Source organism: Fringilla coelebs (assembly GCF_963513975.1).
Source record: "Fringilla coelebs genome assembly, chromosome: 29".
Lineage (NCBI taxonomy): Eukaryota > Metazoa > Chordata > Aves > Passeriformes > Fringillidae > Fringilla > Fringilla coelebs.
Window position 1 is genome coordinate 1,962,461 of NC_140055.1, and position 15,976 is coordinate 1,978,436.

Consider the following 15,976-nt stretch of genomic DNA (forward strand, 5'->3'; position numbering starts at 1 on the left):
AAAAAAAAAAAAAAGAGCTGATTTGGCTTTTTTTTTTTTCTCAAGAACCATAAAATGATACCATTAGGCCAGACAGAAACGCGCCATAAATTATCTACCTCGATCCGCGGCCCCTCCACCGAAACAACCCCAAAACCCCCCAAATTCCCTCTGGCCTTGGCCAACACCCGTCTTAACAAGCTCCTCTTTGGTATCGCGTCCCCGGGAGCCCAGCAGTCCCAGAGGCTCCCCAGGGTCCCCATTGCCCACCCACACGTCAGTAGTGCTAAGTCCCGCAGGAGCTGGAGAGGAGGAGGAGGAGGGAGGAACCAGAGGCCGAGCATTGCGCAAGACCAGGCGTGGGAGTGAATCACGGCAGCCGCCAAAACCCCAGCCTCCCTGTGGCACAGAACACTTCCCCTTTCCGACCCAGCACCCACCGTCCTGGGGAACCCTGAAGCAGGAGGACAAGGAGGGTGACCTTCCTCCCCCCTTCTCCCTGTACCCAGCCAAGAAATGAGTCGCTCTGTAAACTCAGAGGTTTTTCCTTACCTTTTTTTTTTTTGTTTGTTTGTTTTGGTTGCCATTTTTTTGGGGGGGTCTTTTTTTTCCTTTTTTTTGTTTATATAAAAAAAAAAGACACGTGGGTGAAGGCCATGGAGAGGCCAGAGTCCTCCCACAGCCCTGCACCTCTGGTACGATACATTCATGTGCGATAGGGCATTTGCACTCAGTGGAATTGAATACTGATGGAGGAGTGAACGGGGGGTGGGAGGGGGCTGATGGTGATGACATCCATCCATCCATCCATCCATCCATCCATCCATCCATCCATCCATCCATCCATCCATCCATCCATCCACCTTCCCTGGGTGTATTTTTTGGCTAGAAGGTGACAGTCCAGACTCCTCCAACCCTCAGCACTGGCCCCCACATCACCTCTGCTCCTACCACGGGACCCTGCTGAGATGGGGCTTTGCCCTCCCCAGGGCCAGGGGCAGAGGAGGGGAGCCCCCAGCTGCACAGGAGGGGATGTGACTCCCTCTAGCCTCACACCCTGGGAGTCTTGTCGGCTGCGCCACCGGGGCTGCCGGCGCTGCTGCCCTCGCAGCCCTTCTTCTTCCGCAGGGTGTCAATCCAGCTGGCACTGGGGCGGGGGGCAAAGCTGGACAGTGCCAAGGAGCTAAGCCTCATGTTCTTGCCAGACATGATGAGCTCCCCGAAGCCCTCCTGATGGGAGAAGGCGTAGCCAGAGCGGCGTGAGCCCGCACGCCCTGCGTGCCGCATGCATCGGTGCTGCGTCTTCTGCTTCTTCCGCACCAGCTGAGTGTAGCGCACCTGGGGACACAGGGCAGGCTCAGGGCCCTGGGGAACCCCCTCTCCTCAGGGCTGGGACCCTGTGACCGCTCCCACAGCCACGCTCTCTCACCGTATCCGAGAGCTCTGGTTTCAGGTCCAGCTTAAGGAAGCGAAAGGCCACAACGGGAACGATACAGACTACGGCGGTGAGGGCGATGGTCAGCCAGACCGTGGGCTGGGCCAGCGTGTTCTGCGCGTTACCTGTAGCAAAGAATGAACCCAGTGAGGGCCAGGCCAAGGCAGCAGCCTGCTGGCGTGGGGAGCATGGGGCACACAGGGACTCACCCACAAAGCGGAACTGGTTGGGGAACATCCGGAAGAGGCCGTCGCTGTGCATGGTGAAGAGGATGGCGAAGTAGGCGGCCAGGCTGCCCCAGATGAAGAAGTGGTTGATGGCCGTCCAGAATCCTGTGTCTAAGCCAATCTAGTGGGGGGGATGCAGGGAGAGACAGGGCTCAGGGGATGTCTGAGGCGCCCCGAGGGTCTGGGGCTGAGCAGCCACGTCCCTACCTGCACACTGACGACAATCACGAGGGAGGTGGCGACAGTGACGGCGAAGGACTGGTAGTCGGCCAGCTGGGCACCATCATCACGGGTGGCATCAGCAAAGACGCCGTAGGGGATGAAGAACATGAGGATGGAGGTGTAGATGCCCTGGGCAATGCAGATGAAGAACTCCCGCTTGTTGAAGAGCAGGTTCAGCTGCCCAGGCTCGTAGAGTTTGGGGTACTCCATGCTCCGCTGCTCTGGCACATCCTGGGGGCATGGGCACCTCCCTTTAGCCCTGGGTGGGAGCAGCCTCCACCACAGCCCATGGATGACAAGGACAGCCCGCCCCAGGCACCCAGGCAGCCCTTCTTCCCACAGGGTGGGTAGAGACTCCTCACACACCCAGGGACCTCTCATTACCCCCCGCCATACCTGGTCAAAGACACCCATAGCGAGCACAGGCAGAGACGTGTAGACAATGTTGTACAGCGTGATGAAGTACTGGTCATACACCGTCTGTATGGAATAGAGCACTCAGCAAGGCATAAGACCTGCCCACCCTGTGCCCCAGCCAGCCCCCAAGTCCCTGTGCCCCCAGCTGCAGGGACAGGAGAGCTGTCTCCAGCCCCCCAGGACTGCCCACCCTGACCACAGGCTTCTCACACACTGCACGCTGGATGCCAGGCTGTGCCTCCTGGCTCAGGATGAGTCCCCACGGGGAGTCCATGGACCTGAACACGCTTCAGAGCCGAGAAGCCCTGCAGGAAAACCCTCCCCAGCTCTCAGTGAGAAAAGCGACCAACCCACCTGTGCTGAGAAGCCACAGAAGAAGCCAAACCAGAAGTGGACCATGGTGAAGGCGAAGTTCTTATAGAAGAAGTAGCAAAGAAACTTGCACATGCGCAGGTAGGACCAGCGCCCATGCACCAGGAGCAGGCGCTGGAGGAACTTGAACTGGGAGAAGGAGTAGTCGGAGGCCAGCACGGCCTGGATGCCCTCCTGCCCACTGATGCCCACCCCAATGTGGGCAGCTGTGGAGGGAAGGAGAGATAGGTAAAGAGAGGACTGCCAGGAGCACAGGGGACGAGAGCAGCACCCCCAGCGCAGGCACTTTGTTCCTGTGGGGCACAGAGGGGTGAGCACAGAAGCTCCCACAGGCCCCAGGACGGTGCAGGGGGGTAGCCTGTCTTCTCCTGTGGTCCCCCACATCCCAGGCCTTACTCTTGATCATGCTGACATCGTTGGCCCCATCCCCAATGGCCAAAGTGACGGCTTTCTTGTACTTCTTGACCAGCTCCACCACCTGGGCTTTCTGCAGGGGTGTGACACGGCAGCAGATAACGGCCTTGCAGGCACACGCTGTCTCCAGGAATTCCACCTCCATGTCTGCCTCCAGTGCATGGGCCTGCAAGGAGAGCAAGGGACAGCTGGGATCATGGTACACAGCCAGGCCTTGTCCTGCCTGGCACTCCCAGGGCCCTACCAGGCTGTGACCGTTGATGACCAGCGCGTATTCGCCCGCAATGGCTTCCAGCACTGAGGTAAGCTTGGAGGAGAGTTTCTCCTGGTAGGAGAAGCCATTGCACACAGAACGTGATGCATCCATCATCTTCTCCCGGGCTTTCCTGAGGAGAGAGGGGGCACAGGGTTCCATCTCAGAGCCCTTCCATAGCTCTAGCTCCCCCAGCTGCAGCCGTGCCCCACATTGGCACTGCTCTGTGTCCTCTCCCCCAGCCCTCACCTTAGCTCCTCTCGCACCTCCAGCACAGTGTGGCCTGTGACCACAAACACCTCTGTCATGTCATCTGTCAGCATCTTGCAGGAGTAGCCGATGTTCACAGCTGTTTCTGGGGACAGGAAACCAGGGGCTGAGCCAGAGTCCATTCAGGAGAGAGCAGTAGGGATCCCAGGCAGGTGGAATCCAGCCCACAAACATCCTTATCTCCAGCCAGCACCTCAGCCATGACTCACCCTGCTTGTCCCCTGTCAGCACCCAGATCTTGATGTTGGCCAGCGTCAGGATGGCAATGGTTTCTGGGACCCCCTGCTGCAGTTTGTCCTCGATGGCTGTGGCTCCAAGCAGCTTGGGGACCCAAACAGGAGGTCAGCAGGGGCTGCCCACAGCCACCATCAGCCTCAGCCTCCAGCCCACCTACCATCATGTCATGCTCCACCTCATCGTAGAGCCGAGCCAGGTGATCCTCACGGGCCTCAGGGGCACTGCCAGCTCGATGCAGCCGCTCAGACCAATCCTTGTAGTAGCTCTCCTCCAGGTCTCTGTAAGCCAGCACCAGAGTCCGCAGCCCCTCGCCAGCGTACTCCTGCAAGCGGTCAGAGCTGGCTGTGCTGGAGACCCTGATGGTGTCCCCAGACCCCAGCAGTATTCCTAGGACAGGGCACAAGCCCAGCTCAGGCTCCTGGGCAGCCACTCTTTCCTCCCCACGCCGCCTGCAGGACCCTGTTGTACGCACATTGAGGTGGTCGGTGGTGATGCTGGTCAGGTCCTGGTTGAGGGGGTGCAGCCGCTCCAGCAGGATGGTGTCAGCACCTTTGCAGTACAGCCGGATCTTGCCCTCAGGGCTGCGGACTGCAGGGAGGAGGGGAAAAGGTGCCTGGCTCAGGGGGGCAGGAGCAGGTCCTGCTCTGACCCCCAGCCATCAACCTGCCAATGCCTCCACAGTCACATCCCCATCAGCACTGGACTGGTCCCCCAGCACACCACAATGAGCCCTGTGCTGCAGCCCCACGTGGCCCTCCCAGCCCTCGTGCCGTGCCCAGGACCTCACCGATGACAGACATGCGCTTGCGGATGTTGTTGAAGTCCAGGATGGCCAGCAGCTGGTAGGTGATGGCCTGACCCAGCTCCTGCACTGTGATGGTCTTGGGTGTGCGGGACCGGAACACAAAGCCAAAGTTTCTGGCAGCTGTGACCAGCGCTCCCTCATCTGGGGACTGAGCCTTGTATAACAGCTCCCCTGCAGACAGCATGGGGGTCAGTGACAGTGTCTTGTGACCCACAGGGACGGACTCTACCCCATGCCTACCTTCGCTCTTCTCCTCGGACATGACGGTGTGACAGAGCGAGAGCAGGCGGAAGAACTCGTGCACGTGGAGGTCTCCCAGCTTGACGGCTTCCAGAAGGCTGGGGTCCCAGAACTGGAACCGTGGGTCTGCCAGCGGGTTGAAGGAGAAGTCTACTGGCTCTGGCCTCTGCAGGGGCAAAGTTTGGGTTACCCCCCTGTGGCACTTAGTGTGGGCAGGTGTCAAACTGACAGCACCCTTACCTCTCCCAGCTCTGCCTTGTGACCCAGCATGTCCTGCACATCACCTGCAAAACAGAGTATGGAGTTAACTATGACAGACACCCAACACCAAGGCAGCTGCTGCTGCCCCAAGATGCTCTCACTAAGCCCCCTTGTTCCCTGACTGCCCCAAATGGAGGTGGGGAGCCCCAGCCTGGCTCTGGCATCTGGCACTCACCATAGCTGTGCCCGTTCACAGAGCACTTGCTGAAGACCATGATATTCTGGGTGAGGGTGCCAGTCTTGTCAGAGAAGATGTACTCCACCTGCCCCAGCTCCTCGTTGAGGGTGGTGGTGCGGGCTTCAGCCGGCGTGCGGCGCTTGGCACAGTACATCTTCTTGTCCCAGTTGATGAAGTAGCTGTGCCCAAGCCGGATCACCTCAACGCTGCAGGGAGGATGGCTGGGTGTCACTGGGGCAGGGCAGCACACTGCTGAGCCAGCGACAGGCATACACATGCCCACCCCAGACCCTCAGTGCCCTGGCCACTCCAGCACCCCGGGTGCCCCCCACAGCTTGCTAGCTCCCACACCCTTCCCGGGGGCAGGCCTGCAACCCATTCCTGCTGACAGCCACCGCTAAGCCAGGGCTGGGGACCAAGGCAAGGCACCCAGGGGGAAGCCCGTGGGGCTCCCCAGGCATCTCACACACCTACAAACCCTGAACCCCTCCCAAGCCCACAGGGCAGACAGCAATGAGTGGGAGGGGTGGAGGTGACACATTCTTACCTCGGGGCTAAGGGTGACAGAACCCATGCTGGGGAACGAAAAGAGAGAGAAATTAAAAGAGAGAGAGAAGGGGACAGTGCAGGAGCCTGAGAGCTGCAGGAGGGCAGAGCAAAATAGCCAGCGTGCAGCCAGGGCAGGGAGAGACGAGCAGCCAGACACAGCCAGGGGGGCCCTGAGGGACCTGTGGGGTCCTCAGGTCTTGGGGTGTCCCTGAAGGCAGACATGGCCTGTCACCAAGAGAGTAGCCCACACCCACCCACAGAACACACCGTTCTGCCTGTGGATCTCCATCCCTGTCTCCCCTCCCCAGAGGGCACCCCTAATTTCTCATACACCCCCTGCCCAGCCCCTCTGCCCCCTGCCCTACCTCACATAGAGCGAGATGGGCACCACAGTGTTGAGGATGATGATGTAGGACCAGAAGGAGAGGAAGCCAGAGAAGAAGGCACTGTGCACCCCCTCGTCCCAGGGCAAGTAGATCTGGAAGCAGACGCCCACCTCGTGCTCCCAGATGGCGTTGCCAATGGCCAGGATCACTCCCATGCATACCAGGAACCCAAAGATCTGAGGAAAGAACATTACATAAGAGCCCTGACTGGGTGAGAGCCAGGGCTCCCAGGATCTCCCTTCTGCATACCCAGAGCACCAGCGTGTTCATCAGCCGGTCGATGCTCGTCCGCTTAAATTTGGTCCGGCCACTGTTCTGCATCAGTTTTGTGTCAGGTCCTGGGGAGCAGGAAGGCATCAGGGGGTGTCTTTCCCTCCCCTCTGTGCAGCACAGCAGCAGCTGCTGCCTCAGCCCACCTGCAAAGATGACGAGGCCAAAGCACCACTCAGTGTTGCGCAGGACGCAGCCCCGCAGCAGCATGTTCTGGTTGCTCAGGGGGTACTTGTTCTCCTTCCAGTACAGAGTCCCACCAAACTTGTCCAGCTTGTTGTTGGGGGGTTCACAGATCACCTCACCTGGGTGCACAGTATGCCTCAGCTGGGACTTGCCTTCTCCACAGGGCCAGCTCCATCCCAGTACTCCCAGCATCATCCCTGGCTCTCCAGAGATCCATTTGAGCCGCAGAATGACAGTGCCACGTGGCTGGTCCTTGTGTACCAAGGATGACAGAGGAAGGAAGGTGGAGGGCTGCCCCGTGGCAGAGGGCTGGGCATGGGCACTCACCATCAAAGCGAGCCAGCTGGCTGGTGTCCCCCAGCTCTGCGGTGACGGGGATGGCCTGACGCACCTTCATGTTGGTCTCTCTGCAGGCAGGAAGGCACCACATGGGTTAGAGACAGCTTGGCAGGGAGAGCCTTTGCAGGTGCTGCCCAGTAGCGCCTGCCCTGCCTGCAGCCCACCCTCACTCCCACCTCTTGCTTCCCCCAAGACGAGTAGGGACACCTACCCATCCAGCTCTGCAGTCTCTATGTAGCACAACCCATGGGGTTCACTGCTGGAGAGGAGGAGGAGGTCAGCCTGCTGGGAGAGACTTGTGAAGGGTTGTGCCAACACTGGGACTCCCCCATGCCTTCCCCAGGGAAGCTCCTGGCCCTTGGATGTCCTTGGAACTCCCTGGAGCATCTGCAAAGGCCATCCCTAACCCCATGCATCCCTTGCTCCTGAGCCTAGCCACCATCGCTCCAAGTGCCCAGATCCTCAGAGTTCAAAACATGGCTCCACTATGGCCCCAACTCTCCAACCTAAATGCAACTTGGAAGTCCCTAATGTCCCCACCCTGGGCAGTGACAGAGGAGCACAAAAGCAATGTGGGAGTGGCACCGCACCCTTCCATGGTCCCTGTGTGCCAACCAGCCTGCTGAAACCATACTTGTCTCAGGGCTGCACTCACCGCCACAAACTGGTTGTTCTCCAATTTGATGATGTCTCCAACACGGACGTTCATCCACTGCTCCTGCCGAAGGCTGTGGAGGGGACAGCAAACTGCAGTCAGGCAGGAGCCCTGCCCTGCCCACTGCCACGTCCCGCAGGGTCCCTGGCTCCCTCTGCACTGCTCTGTGCCCGTGACACTCACACTCCACCGATCAGGACCTGAGACTGCCGGTTGTTCACCTGGTTGTCGCTTTTATGGCGGAACTGGGAGCAGGGGGAAGAGACAGCACTGTCAGCCTCTTGGGGATGGGGTCCTGTGCTCCCCCACCATCTCAAATGCCATGGCCCCAGACACTGCACCCCTGCACAGCATCCCAACCCCCTGCCCAGTGGGCAGAGGGGCGCAGGGGGAGCCACTCACATAGTCATCAGTGGCATCTTTGACAGCTGTGATGGTTAAGACAAGAACCAAAGGCACGATGGTGGTAAACCAGGAGAGTGAAGAGATCTGAGGAATCAGCTGGGGACAGGGAACAGGAAATTACACAGGAATCAGCCAGCCCCAGGCTCATACTGCCCCTGCTCGAGGGTGCCAAACCTCCCCCCCTTCCAAAGTATGGCACTACTTGGAGCCCTCCTGTATGTCCAGGCAGGGAAGGACTGCACTCACCTGCAGGATGAGGAGGAAGAGGAAATAGGTGTTGGCCACTTCCTGGAACTGCTCGAAGAGGTTGACAGGCAGGAAGGTGACAATGTTGTACTTGGAGGTCTTGATGCAGTTGCTCTAGGAACAGATGGGACAAGAAGGGGGTTTACAGGCTGCCGAGGCCCCATAAGCCCCCAAGATGAGATCACTCTGGAGGGCAGGGGCTGTGGCTCACCATGCTCTTTTGGGGGGTCAGGCTCCTGCTCCTGTGCTACCTCTGGCAGCTTCCTTGGGAAGCCAGTTCCTCAGGCTCAGTCACCAGCTGGTACCCTGGGACCAGCCTCCTTCAGCAGCAGCACCTGGCCCCCATAAGGGTGACCACAACCCAGACCCCCTTCTCTCCTCTCTGCAGCCAGCTCTGGAGCAGCCAAGGATAACCTCCAACATGAGGGGAGCTCAGGGTGAGCACTGCCCTCCCTTGGCACCTTCAGAAGCTGCTCCATGATCCACATTGCAATGTGGGACTAGGCTGAGATCTGGGCAGAGCTGGAGGGTTCTGGGCCTTGGCCAAGGATGGGCAGGCTGAATCCTCCCCATGGAGTGCACTGTGCCCGCTGGCCCCACAGCTATATTGGCATTCATGTCATCAGCACCATTTCTTCAGGGACAAACACCTATTTTGTAGTCATAATGCCTTCCCCCCCTCCCCCCCACCAAGGTGTGGGTGACTCAGACCCCAGCCCCACAGACCTGCCCAAGGAGCCCCGGGAAGGGGTTCAGCCCCCCTCACTCACTGCGTACTGGAACTTCTCGTTGTACTCCCGCGCGTTGGCTCGCACTCGACGCTCTTCCTCTACAACACAGCGCCCTGTCACCCCCTGCAGCCCAACACCCCCTGTAGCTGCAGCCAGACACCCTGAACCCTCACACCCCAATCTCCTCTGACTGGGAGCCAATCTAGTCCCAGAACTAGAGAGCCAAGCTAGTCCCAGGACCCCAGAAAGCAGGAACAGGGAGTCTCCCCAGCTGTGTTATGTGTCCTGTGCTCCCCCATGCCAGGACCTATGCCCCTGCACACCCTGAACCCCAACCTTGCTTAACTGTACCTCCACTCCCAAACTGTGCATCCCCAGATCCCCCCAAGCCTGCACTGTGAGACCCCCAGGTCTACTTACCTGTACTCCCAGAGCCCCAGATTCTGCATCTCCCTGCTCGCCCAGCTCGGCACCCCGAGGTCACCGGTCCCTTCCAGCCCAGACACTGCACCCCCAGAGGACACCTCTGCTCCCTCAGCCCTGCTTTGCTGCATTCCTGGATCCCCAATGTCCGCACTCCCAGCCCCGCTCAGCTGCAGCCCTGCACCCCCATCTCTGCACCCCCGGCCCCATTTCTGCTCCCCGCCGCACCCACCCCGCACCCACCGCCCCGCCGGGCTCGCGGAGCCGCTGCCACCTCTCGGACATCTCCCGGGGCACGGCGCCGGCCCGGCCCTCCCGCCCCACCGCGTTACTGGGGCAACGGCCGCACCGGGGCCCGCGCGGGACCCACCCGGGCTTCACCCGGGCCTCTCCCGGGCCCGGCGCGGCCCCGCTTACCCGGGGCTCGGCGGGCCGCGCACCGCTCCATGTCCCGCGGCGCCGCAGCCCATGGGGAGCGGGCGGGCGGCCGGGCCGGGCCGGGGCCGCTGCCTCTGCCGCCGCCTCAGCTCCCCATGGCCGCGGCGGCGCCGGTCGGCGGCGGAAGTGAGGTGGGGGGCGCGGGGAAGCGGCGGAGCGCGGCCGCGGGGCCGGCCGAGATTGCCGCCCCGGCGGCGCCCTGGCCAGCGGGGCGGTACCCGGGGAGCCGTGTGAGTCCGGGGGGGGCAGAGACAGCCCCACGGGGTGCCGGGGGCAGTGCCGGGGTCCCGGGGACACCCCGGATCCCATGGGGCAGCCCCCACACTAGCAGCTCGTGTCCCCCAGGCCGGGGTCCCCCTGCAGCCAGGCTTGGCTGGCCTTCCACCATACCCCTGCACCCCCATGTTCACAGACAAGACAGGCCGTGCCCTCAGGACTCTTTTAATGGTGTGACAGTTACTGTGGGGGAGACTGTGCTGCTGGTGCTTGGTGGTGGGGGGTACTCGGCAGGCACTGTCTCCTCAGCGTCCTTTTCCTTGTGTGACATCCCAATGTCTGCGTCGATGGCGGTGTTGACTAGAACGATGGAGCCCTGCTCTGCCAGGACTTCGCTGTCCTCCTCCGGGTAGTGGAAAGCCACGAAGAGCTGGTACAGGTACGTGCCCACGGCGGCCCCCAGCAGTGGTGCTACCAGTGGCACCCACCACCACCCATTGCCCCTGCTGAGGATGGGACAGGGTAGGCTTGGCATCATCCCTGCCATTCCCACCTCGCCCCCTTCCCTCTACCCACCTGAAGACTTCTGGGCCCCAACCTGCCAGATAGGTGAAGAGCCGGGGCCCGATGTCCCGTGCAGGGTTCAGGGGGCAGCCACAGTTGGCCCCCATGGAGCACTCGATGGAGAGCACCAACAGAGCCACAACCACTGGTTCCAGGCCCTTGGGGACAGGCTTGTTGCGGGGGTCCATGATGCCCATGACAACCACTATCAGCACCCCTGTGCCGATCACCTGTGAGGACAGCACAGCAGCTCAGCACCATGGGGACTGAGGGGGCTGGGGGGGCTGACAGTGGCACCCACCTGGTCCAAGAAGCCATTGGCAACAGACACAAAGTCAGCAGGGTAAGTGGCGAAGATGGAGGCAGTTTCTTGGGGGCCAGAGACAGTAAGGGTCCCATTGCTATGGTGCCAGATGGCATCTGGGGGCAGAGGCAGAGCATATACATAAACCTGGCCTCCCCAGCATCACCGTGGGGCTCCCTTGTCCGATGCTGCTCCCCCATACCATAGTAGAGGATGTAAACAGCTCCAGCAGATATGAAAGATCCCAAGATCTGCACAACCACAAAGATGGGGAACTTCCACCAGGGGAACTGCTCTATCAGGCACATGGCTAAGGAGAACGCCGGGTTCATGTGGGCCCCTGCAATGGAGTAGGGAGAAGGGCTGGGAGTGGAGGGTCCTGGGAGACTCATAGCCAGGGGATAGCAAGAGCTGGGACCCCTTCTTCTGTCTCACCAGAAATTCCCCCTGCTGTGTAGATGCCTGCCATGACACCCAGGGCGCCTCCTAGGTAGCTGGTGATGATATTCCCCTTAGTCTCAAAGAAGGCGATCTTCTGTGCAGCGCTGGCCAGGGTGATTGTCTGGAGAAGAGGGATGTGCTCCACCTCAGCCCTGGTGGCCTCGTGCTGAGACCCTCCCACCACTGCTACTGCAGGGCAGCAAGGCCAGGGCTCTGCTGGTGCTGCACCCTGGTTTTGCTCCCCAATATTTGGACACCAGACAGGGACTGGCAGGGAGGTGGTTACTGCCCTCACTTGTGGTTTTGATGGCAAAGTAACCAAATTATAGGCAATTAAATAAACTGCTTTCTGTGGGGAGGAGTTGGGGAAGAGGTGCCACAACAAAGCCCCAGGGACACCATTTGCCATTACGGGATGTAGCCCAAATGCTAAGAACAGCACCAGAGCCCCAACCTTTGCCTGCTCTGAGGCAGGAGCTATCAAAGCACACACTGCCCAGCACCACACCCTGATTGCACCCGAGCCATGGCACAGGGTGGACCATGCTGTGGGAACAGGGTCCAAGGGGGAGGACAGGCAGTGCCGAGTTGCACGTTTGAGTGTGGCGCAGCCCCAAACCCTCCCAGCCCCAAGGGGCCAGCATCAGAGCCCGGGGACCTCTGGTGCCTGCCGCCACCAACAGCCCTGTCACACACACCCTGACACCCCCAGCCCCAACCCACCTGTGTGCCCGGCTTACCATCATCACGAAGGTGGCCAGCACCTCAGCCAGGCATTCCCGCACCAGCTGGTTCCGGATGCGGAGCAGACCCTGGGCTCTCGTCAAGAAAGAAGTGGTGCCCATGGTGCCAGCTGGGCAGAGGCAGCAGTGGCAGCGCTGGCGGTGCTCAGAGTGGTGTAGATGTCTAATTCGCAGCAGGTTTTATGAGCCCCACAGCCAGGTGGGTGATTATGTGCAGACTTTAAACCAATCATGGCTGCACCACGGGAGACGCCTGGCAGCGACCAGAGTCCTGTGTGTGGCTGGGGACACCTTGTGACAATGCTGCACCCCAGCAGGGCAAGGGCGGGTAGGAACACCCTGAGCCCCAGGTGGCCATGGGGAGCCATGACCTCACTCAGGTGAGCAGGCACAGGTATTGCCTGGCCAGGAACCCTCTTGATCCCTGCCCAAGTCACAGCTGCACTCAACACTAATAAAGAGATCTTGGAAAGCTGCAGTCAACACTAATAAAGAGATCCTGGAAAGGCCTCCAGGCTGGGCCAGGCCCTCAAGAGTTGCCCAGGGGAGGCATTAGCACAGCATCGGGCAGGGAAATGGGAGAGGGAGGTAAGAAAGGAGCAGTGCAGGCACAGGAGCCCAGCAATCACCCCTGAGGCAGCCCCCCAGAGTCATCCTGGTGAACAGGGGGAATCTGCCTCCAAACAGATGAGGTTCCAGTCTGAAGGAGCATGGAAGGTCACCATTTAGCATAAATAGACTTTATTGCTCTGTACACACATACACTTGACCACCACAGGGCTCCCTGTGGCTCTGCAGCGCTGCAGAAGGTGGACAGCCTCCAGCCCAGGCAGCACTTCCCAGCAAGATCTGACCCATCTACAACAAAAACAGGTGGTGAGAAGAGGCTGCTGCCCACTGCCTGCTCTGACAGGCCTGGCAAGCCCACGGTCCCGCCAGCCTGCACCTGTCACACATATGGGCTGCTCAATCAGGACTGGACACAGCTACCAGCTCGAGAACCAGCGTCGGAGGAAGCTGCCCAGCACAGATGAGGGGCCCAGGTTGGCAGCAGGAAGCTCTTCTTGCTGTGGCCACGTGCCAGCAAACTGTGCCAGCTCCCCTGGGAGGGCAGAGAGAACTCCCTCAGTGGGGTCCCCGTCCACTCTTTGCGTCCTCCCCAGAGCCCCACTCACGGTCATCCATGTTGAGCACCTCCTCCCGGTAGTCCTTGCTCTGCCCGTCCTCCTTGGTGGTGGTGATGAAGGCCTGGTCCCCCCTGCGCCGTGTCACCGTGGTCTCCCGGCGGCCCTGGCTGTCCTGCACAGTGCGGCGCTCCTCCACCCCCTGCGCACAGCACCGAGCCCTGAGAGACTCCCCAGGCACGGGGACAGTGTCCCCAAGCCTCCCACAGCCCTGCTGCACCGGCAGGGACACTCACCCCGTCAGGGAGAGTCACTTTGGTGACAGAGACACTCTGGAAGTAAGAGTGGGACCGGGGCTCGTTGGGTCTCAGGATGGTCCCCAGCCCAGCGGAGGAGACCTGGGAGTCCAGGTCTGGGGGGAGAGGTAAGGTGGTGGCTGCAGCACGGGGACACACCCCGGAGGCTGTGGCAGCACAGGCGGCTGGAGCAGGGAGGGCAGAGGCCCCTCAGCCCCTGCTCCCAGCACCCACCTTGGTCTTCCTTGAGGCCAGGGGGAGCTCGGTGAGCATCTTCCAGCTGCAAGACAAAGCCACGCACCACTGACGGCAGTGACGGGAAGCAAAGCGCGACACTGGGGCAACACCGCACCAGCACAGAGCGGGCTGCCGCTCTGAGCCTGCGGGAGGCAGAGCCCAGACCCCTCACCCACCCCTAAGAAGGGTCTCCATGGCCGGGCCAGATCGCCGGAGCTCCCCGGGGCCGCGCTGGCAGGGGGACTCTCCGGGTGCTTCAGCATCGAGTCCCGCAGCGGGCGCCTTGCGCTGCCTTCCCCGGGGCCGGGCAGGCCGGGCTCTGGGCAGCACAAGGGCATCGGTCAGGCCGAGGGGCTCTGAGCGGCCCCGAGAGTCCCGCTCAGCCCTTCCCGTACCCACCGAAAGGCTGCTGGGGCTCGGCCCAGAACCCCCCCAGGACGCCAAGGAGCTCGCCCATGTCCCGGAATAGCTCCTCGAAGGCGCCGCGGGAGGAGCCAGGGCTGAATCCGAAGCCGAAGTCCTGGGGGGGCTGCGACATGGACGGGCCGCCACCCTCCTCCTCCTCCTCCTCGTCATCCCACGCCGCGCCGCCGAACAGCGGGTCCCGGGGTCTGCGGGACCGCAGCAGTGAGAGACCCGGACAGCCCGGAGCAAGCGGAGGAGGGCCGGGGCCGGTGGGGCAACGGGCGGTTGAGAGAGGGACCGGTGCGGGGGCACCCAGGGGACGGGCGGGGTCCCGGTCACCTGCAGCGTCCCGGGAACCCGAAGAAGCCGCGGAAGACGTCGTAGAAGCTCATCCCGCTCGGGGTCCCGCCGGGTCCCGCTACCCCGTCCGGCCCGGGTCGCGCTGCCGCCAAGCGCCGCGACCGTAAAGCGCCGCCGAGTGTCGCGAGGCGCTGCGCCAGCGCGACCGTCCCGTGCACCCCCCCGGGCCCCGAGAGCCGCGCGGGCCGGAGCCGTCCCGGCGTGACCGGCCCGGGCCCCGAGAGCCGCGCGGGCCGGAGCCGCCCCGGCGTGACCGGCCCGGGCCCCGAGAGCCGCGCGGGCCGGAGCCGCCCCGGCGTGACCGGCCCGGGCCCCCGAGAGCCGCGCGGGCCGGAGCCGTCCCGGCGTGACCGGCCCGGGGCCCCGAGAGCCGCGCGGGCCGGAGCCGCCCCGGCCTGACCGGCCCGAGCCCCGCCGCCCCGTGCTGTTCGCACCAGCTACCCCGGGAATGCCCCGGGCCCCCCGTGGGAGCAGTGCGGGCTGACGGGGCCCCACGCTCCGGGCCCTGCGGTTCCCCAGCCGAGCTCCAGCGCCCATCCCGGCCCCGCCGCTCCCCCGCAGCCCCGGGAGGGCTCCAGCTTTGCCCCGGAGCTGGCAGCGCGGAGGCTGAGGGGAAACTCGGCGGGAACTGCAGGGCCAGGCACTGCTGCCAGTGTCTCACTGCCCTCCCCGGTGTCCGTGAGCACCCTGCCGCACTGCCCGGTGAGCTCGCGGGGATGAGGGGCTGGAGGGAGCATCCCTGGACCCCAAAGGGAGGAGCAGCAGCATCAGAGCAGTGGGGACACAAGGCAGAGATCAGTAGGAAGCAGAAATGACGGGTGAGGGTCTCAGAGAAGGGAGGGCATTATCCCTGTGCTGGCATCTTGCTGCCCAGCACTGCAGCTGGGAAAAGGAAAAATCCACAAAAGGAGGGGACAAAAACACCAGCTGGGGAGGGGTGGGGGAAGCGCTGCCCCCACCGCCCAGGGCCACCCAACCCCCTGCACCAAAAACAGGGAACGAGGCTGAAAAGGTGGAAAAAATACACACATCACTTTGTGATCTTTATTCTCTTCAGTAAATCCCCGCTCGGGGCTGCAGCTGAAGGGATCAGGTGGAACTGAAAAATACAAGATCTGGACTGCATAGAAAAAAACCAAAAATAATACCCCAAAAAACCAAACCAAACCAAACAAAACCCCACAAAACAAAACAGAAAAAAGGAAAAAAGAAAATAAAAAAATCCCCAACCCAAAAGCAGAAGATACTTACAGCGTGCAAGCAGGGCAGGACCTGCACTCTGGGCCCGTGAGGATGGAGGGACGCAGATGGAAAACATAAAATACCAGGGGGGACCCCTCGGCGGGGT

General features: G+C 61.8%; 3 protein-coding genes across 9 annotated transcripts; all 3 read right to left on the minus strand.

Annotated features, from left to right (window-relative positions):
* Positions 1–72: 72 nt before the first annotated feature.
* On the minus strand, positions 73–10,111 carry ATP8B2 (ATPase phospholipid transporting 8B2). Of its 7 annotated transcripts, none has more exons than XM_084223361.1 (27): positions 9,918–10,111; positions 9,117–9,175; positions 8,347–8,460; positions 8,098–8,196; positions 7,879–7,940; positions 7,696–7,768; positions 7,252–7,325; positions 7,029–7,108; positions 6,662–6,820; positions 6,495–6,583; positions 6,225–6,421; positions 5,308–5,516; positions 5,112–5,155; positions 4,872–5,037; positions 4,614–4,802; positions 4,299–4,414; positions 4,002–4,148; positions 3,799–3,910; positions 3,569–3,674; positions 3,311–3,452; positions 3,049–3,232; positions 2,635–2,858; positions 2,260–2,343; positions 1,849–2,094; positions 1,624–1,762; positions 1,409–1,539; positions 73–1,317 (listed from the first exon to the last, which is right to left on the minus strand). In XM_084223361.1, exons 1-27 carry the CDS (start codon positions 9,946–9,948, stop codon positions 1,030–1,032), a joined length of 3,564 nt encoding a protein of 1,187 aa, XP_084079487.1. In that variant the 5' UTR covers positions 9,949–10,111; the 3' UTR covers positions 73–1,029. The 7 variants fall into 7 exon arrangements, with proteins under 7 accessions (XP_084079487.1, XP_084079485.1, XP_084079486.1 ...); XM_084223359.1 differs by having other exon boundaries at positions 3,984–4,148; positions 9,918–10,110; XM_084223360.1 differs by having other exon boundaries at positions 3,984–4,148; positions 7,252–7,322; positions 9,918–10,109.
* Positions 10,112–10,368: 257 nt separating this feature from the next.
* AQP10 (aquaporin 10) lies at positions 10,369–12,308 on the minus strand (the record flags this gene model as incomplete). Its single annotated transcript, XM_084223018.1, has 6 exons — positions 10,369–10,660; positions 10,731–10,948; positions 11,020–11,138; positions 11,225–11,362; positions 11,458–11,584; positions 12,204–12,308. The coding sequence occupies 6 exons, from the start codon at positions 12,306–12,308 to the stop codon at positions 10,369–10,371; spliced, it is 999 nt and encodes a 332-aa protein (XP_084079144.1).
* A 626-nt stretch (positions 12,309–12,934) lies between these two features.
* Positions 12,935–14,727, minus strand: HAX1 (HCLS1 associated protein X-1). The gene is made up of 8 exons (XM_084223198.1): positions 14,608–14,727; positions 14,263–14,474; positions 14,040–14,182; positions 13,861–13,906; positions 13,627–13,742; positions 13,382–13,532; positions 13,153–13,308; positions 12,935–13,064 (listed from the first exon to the last, which is right to left on the minus strand). The coding sequence occupies exons 1-7, from the start codon at positions 14,658–14,660 to the stop codon at positions 13,193–13,195; spliced, it is 837 nt and encodes a 278-aa protein (XP_084079324.1). The 5' UTR covers positions 14,661–14,727; the 3' UTR covers positions 12,935–13,064; positions 13,153–13,192.
* Positions 14,728–15,976: the final 1,249 nt, after the last annotated feature.

Excerpts from the sequence above, each read along its gene's own strand:
- HAX1 (XM_084223198.1), bottom strand. The coding sequence starts at position 14,660 with ATGAGCTTCTACGACGTCTTCCGCGGCTTCTTCGGGTTCCCGGGACGC. Across the intron at positions 14,475-14,607 it reads GGGTTCCCGGGACGCTGCAG|ACCCCGGGACCCGCTGTTCG; the intron begins GTGACCGGGACC and ends GCGGTCCCGCAG. Across the intron at positions 13,309-13,381 it reads GGTGCTCAACATGGATGACC|GGGAGCTGGCACAGTTTGCT; the intron begins GTGAGTGGGGCT and ends CTGCCCTCCCAG.
- ATP8B2 (XM_084223359.1), bottom strand. The coding sequence starts at position 9,948 with ATGGAGCGGTGCGCGGCCCGCCGAGCCCCGG. Across the intron at positions 7,109-7,251 it reads GAGACTGCAGAGCTGGATGG|AGAGACCAACATGAAGGTGC; the intron begins GTAGGTGTCCCT and ends TCCTGCCTGCAG. Across the intron at positions 6,821-7,028 it reads CCAGCTGGCTCGCTTTGATG|GTGAGGTGATCTGTGAACCC; the intron begins GTGAGTGCCCAT and ends CTGTGCACCCAG.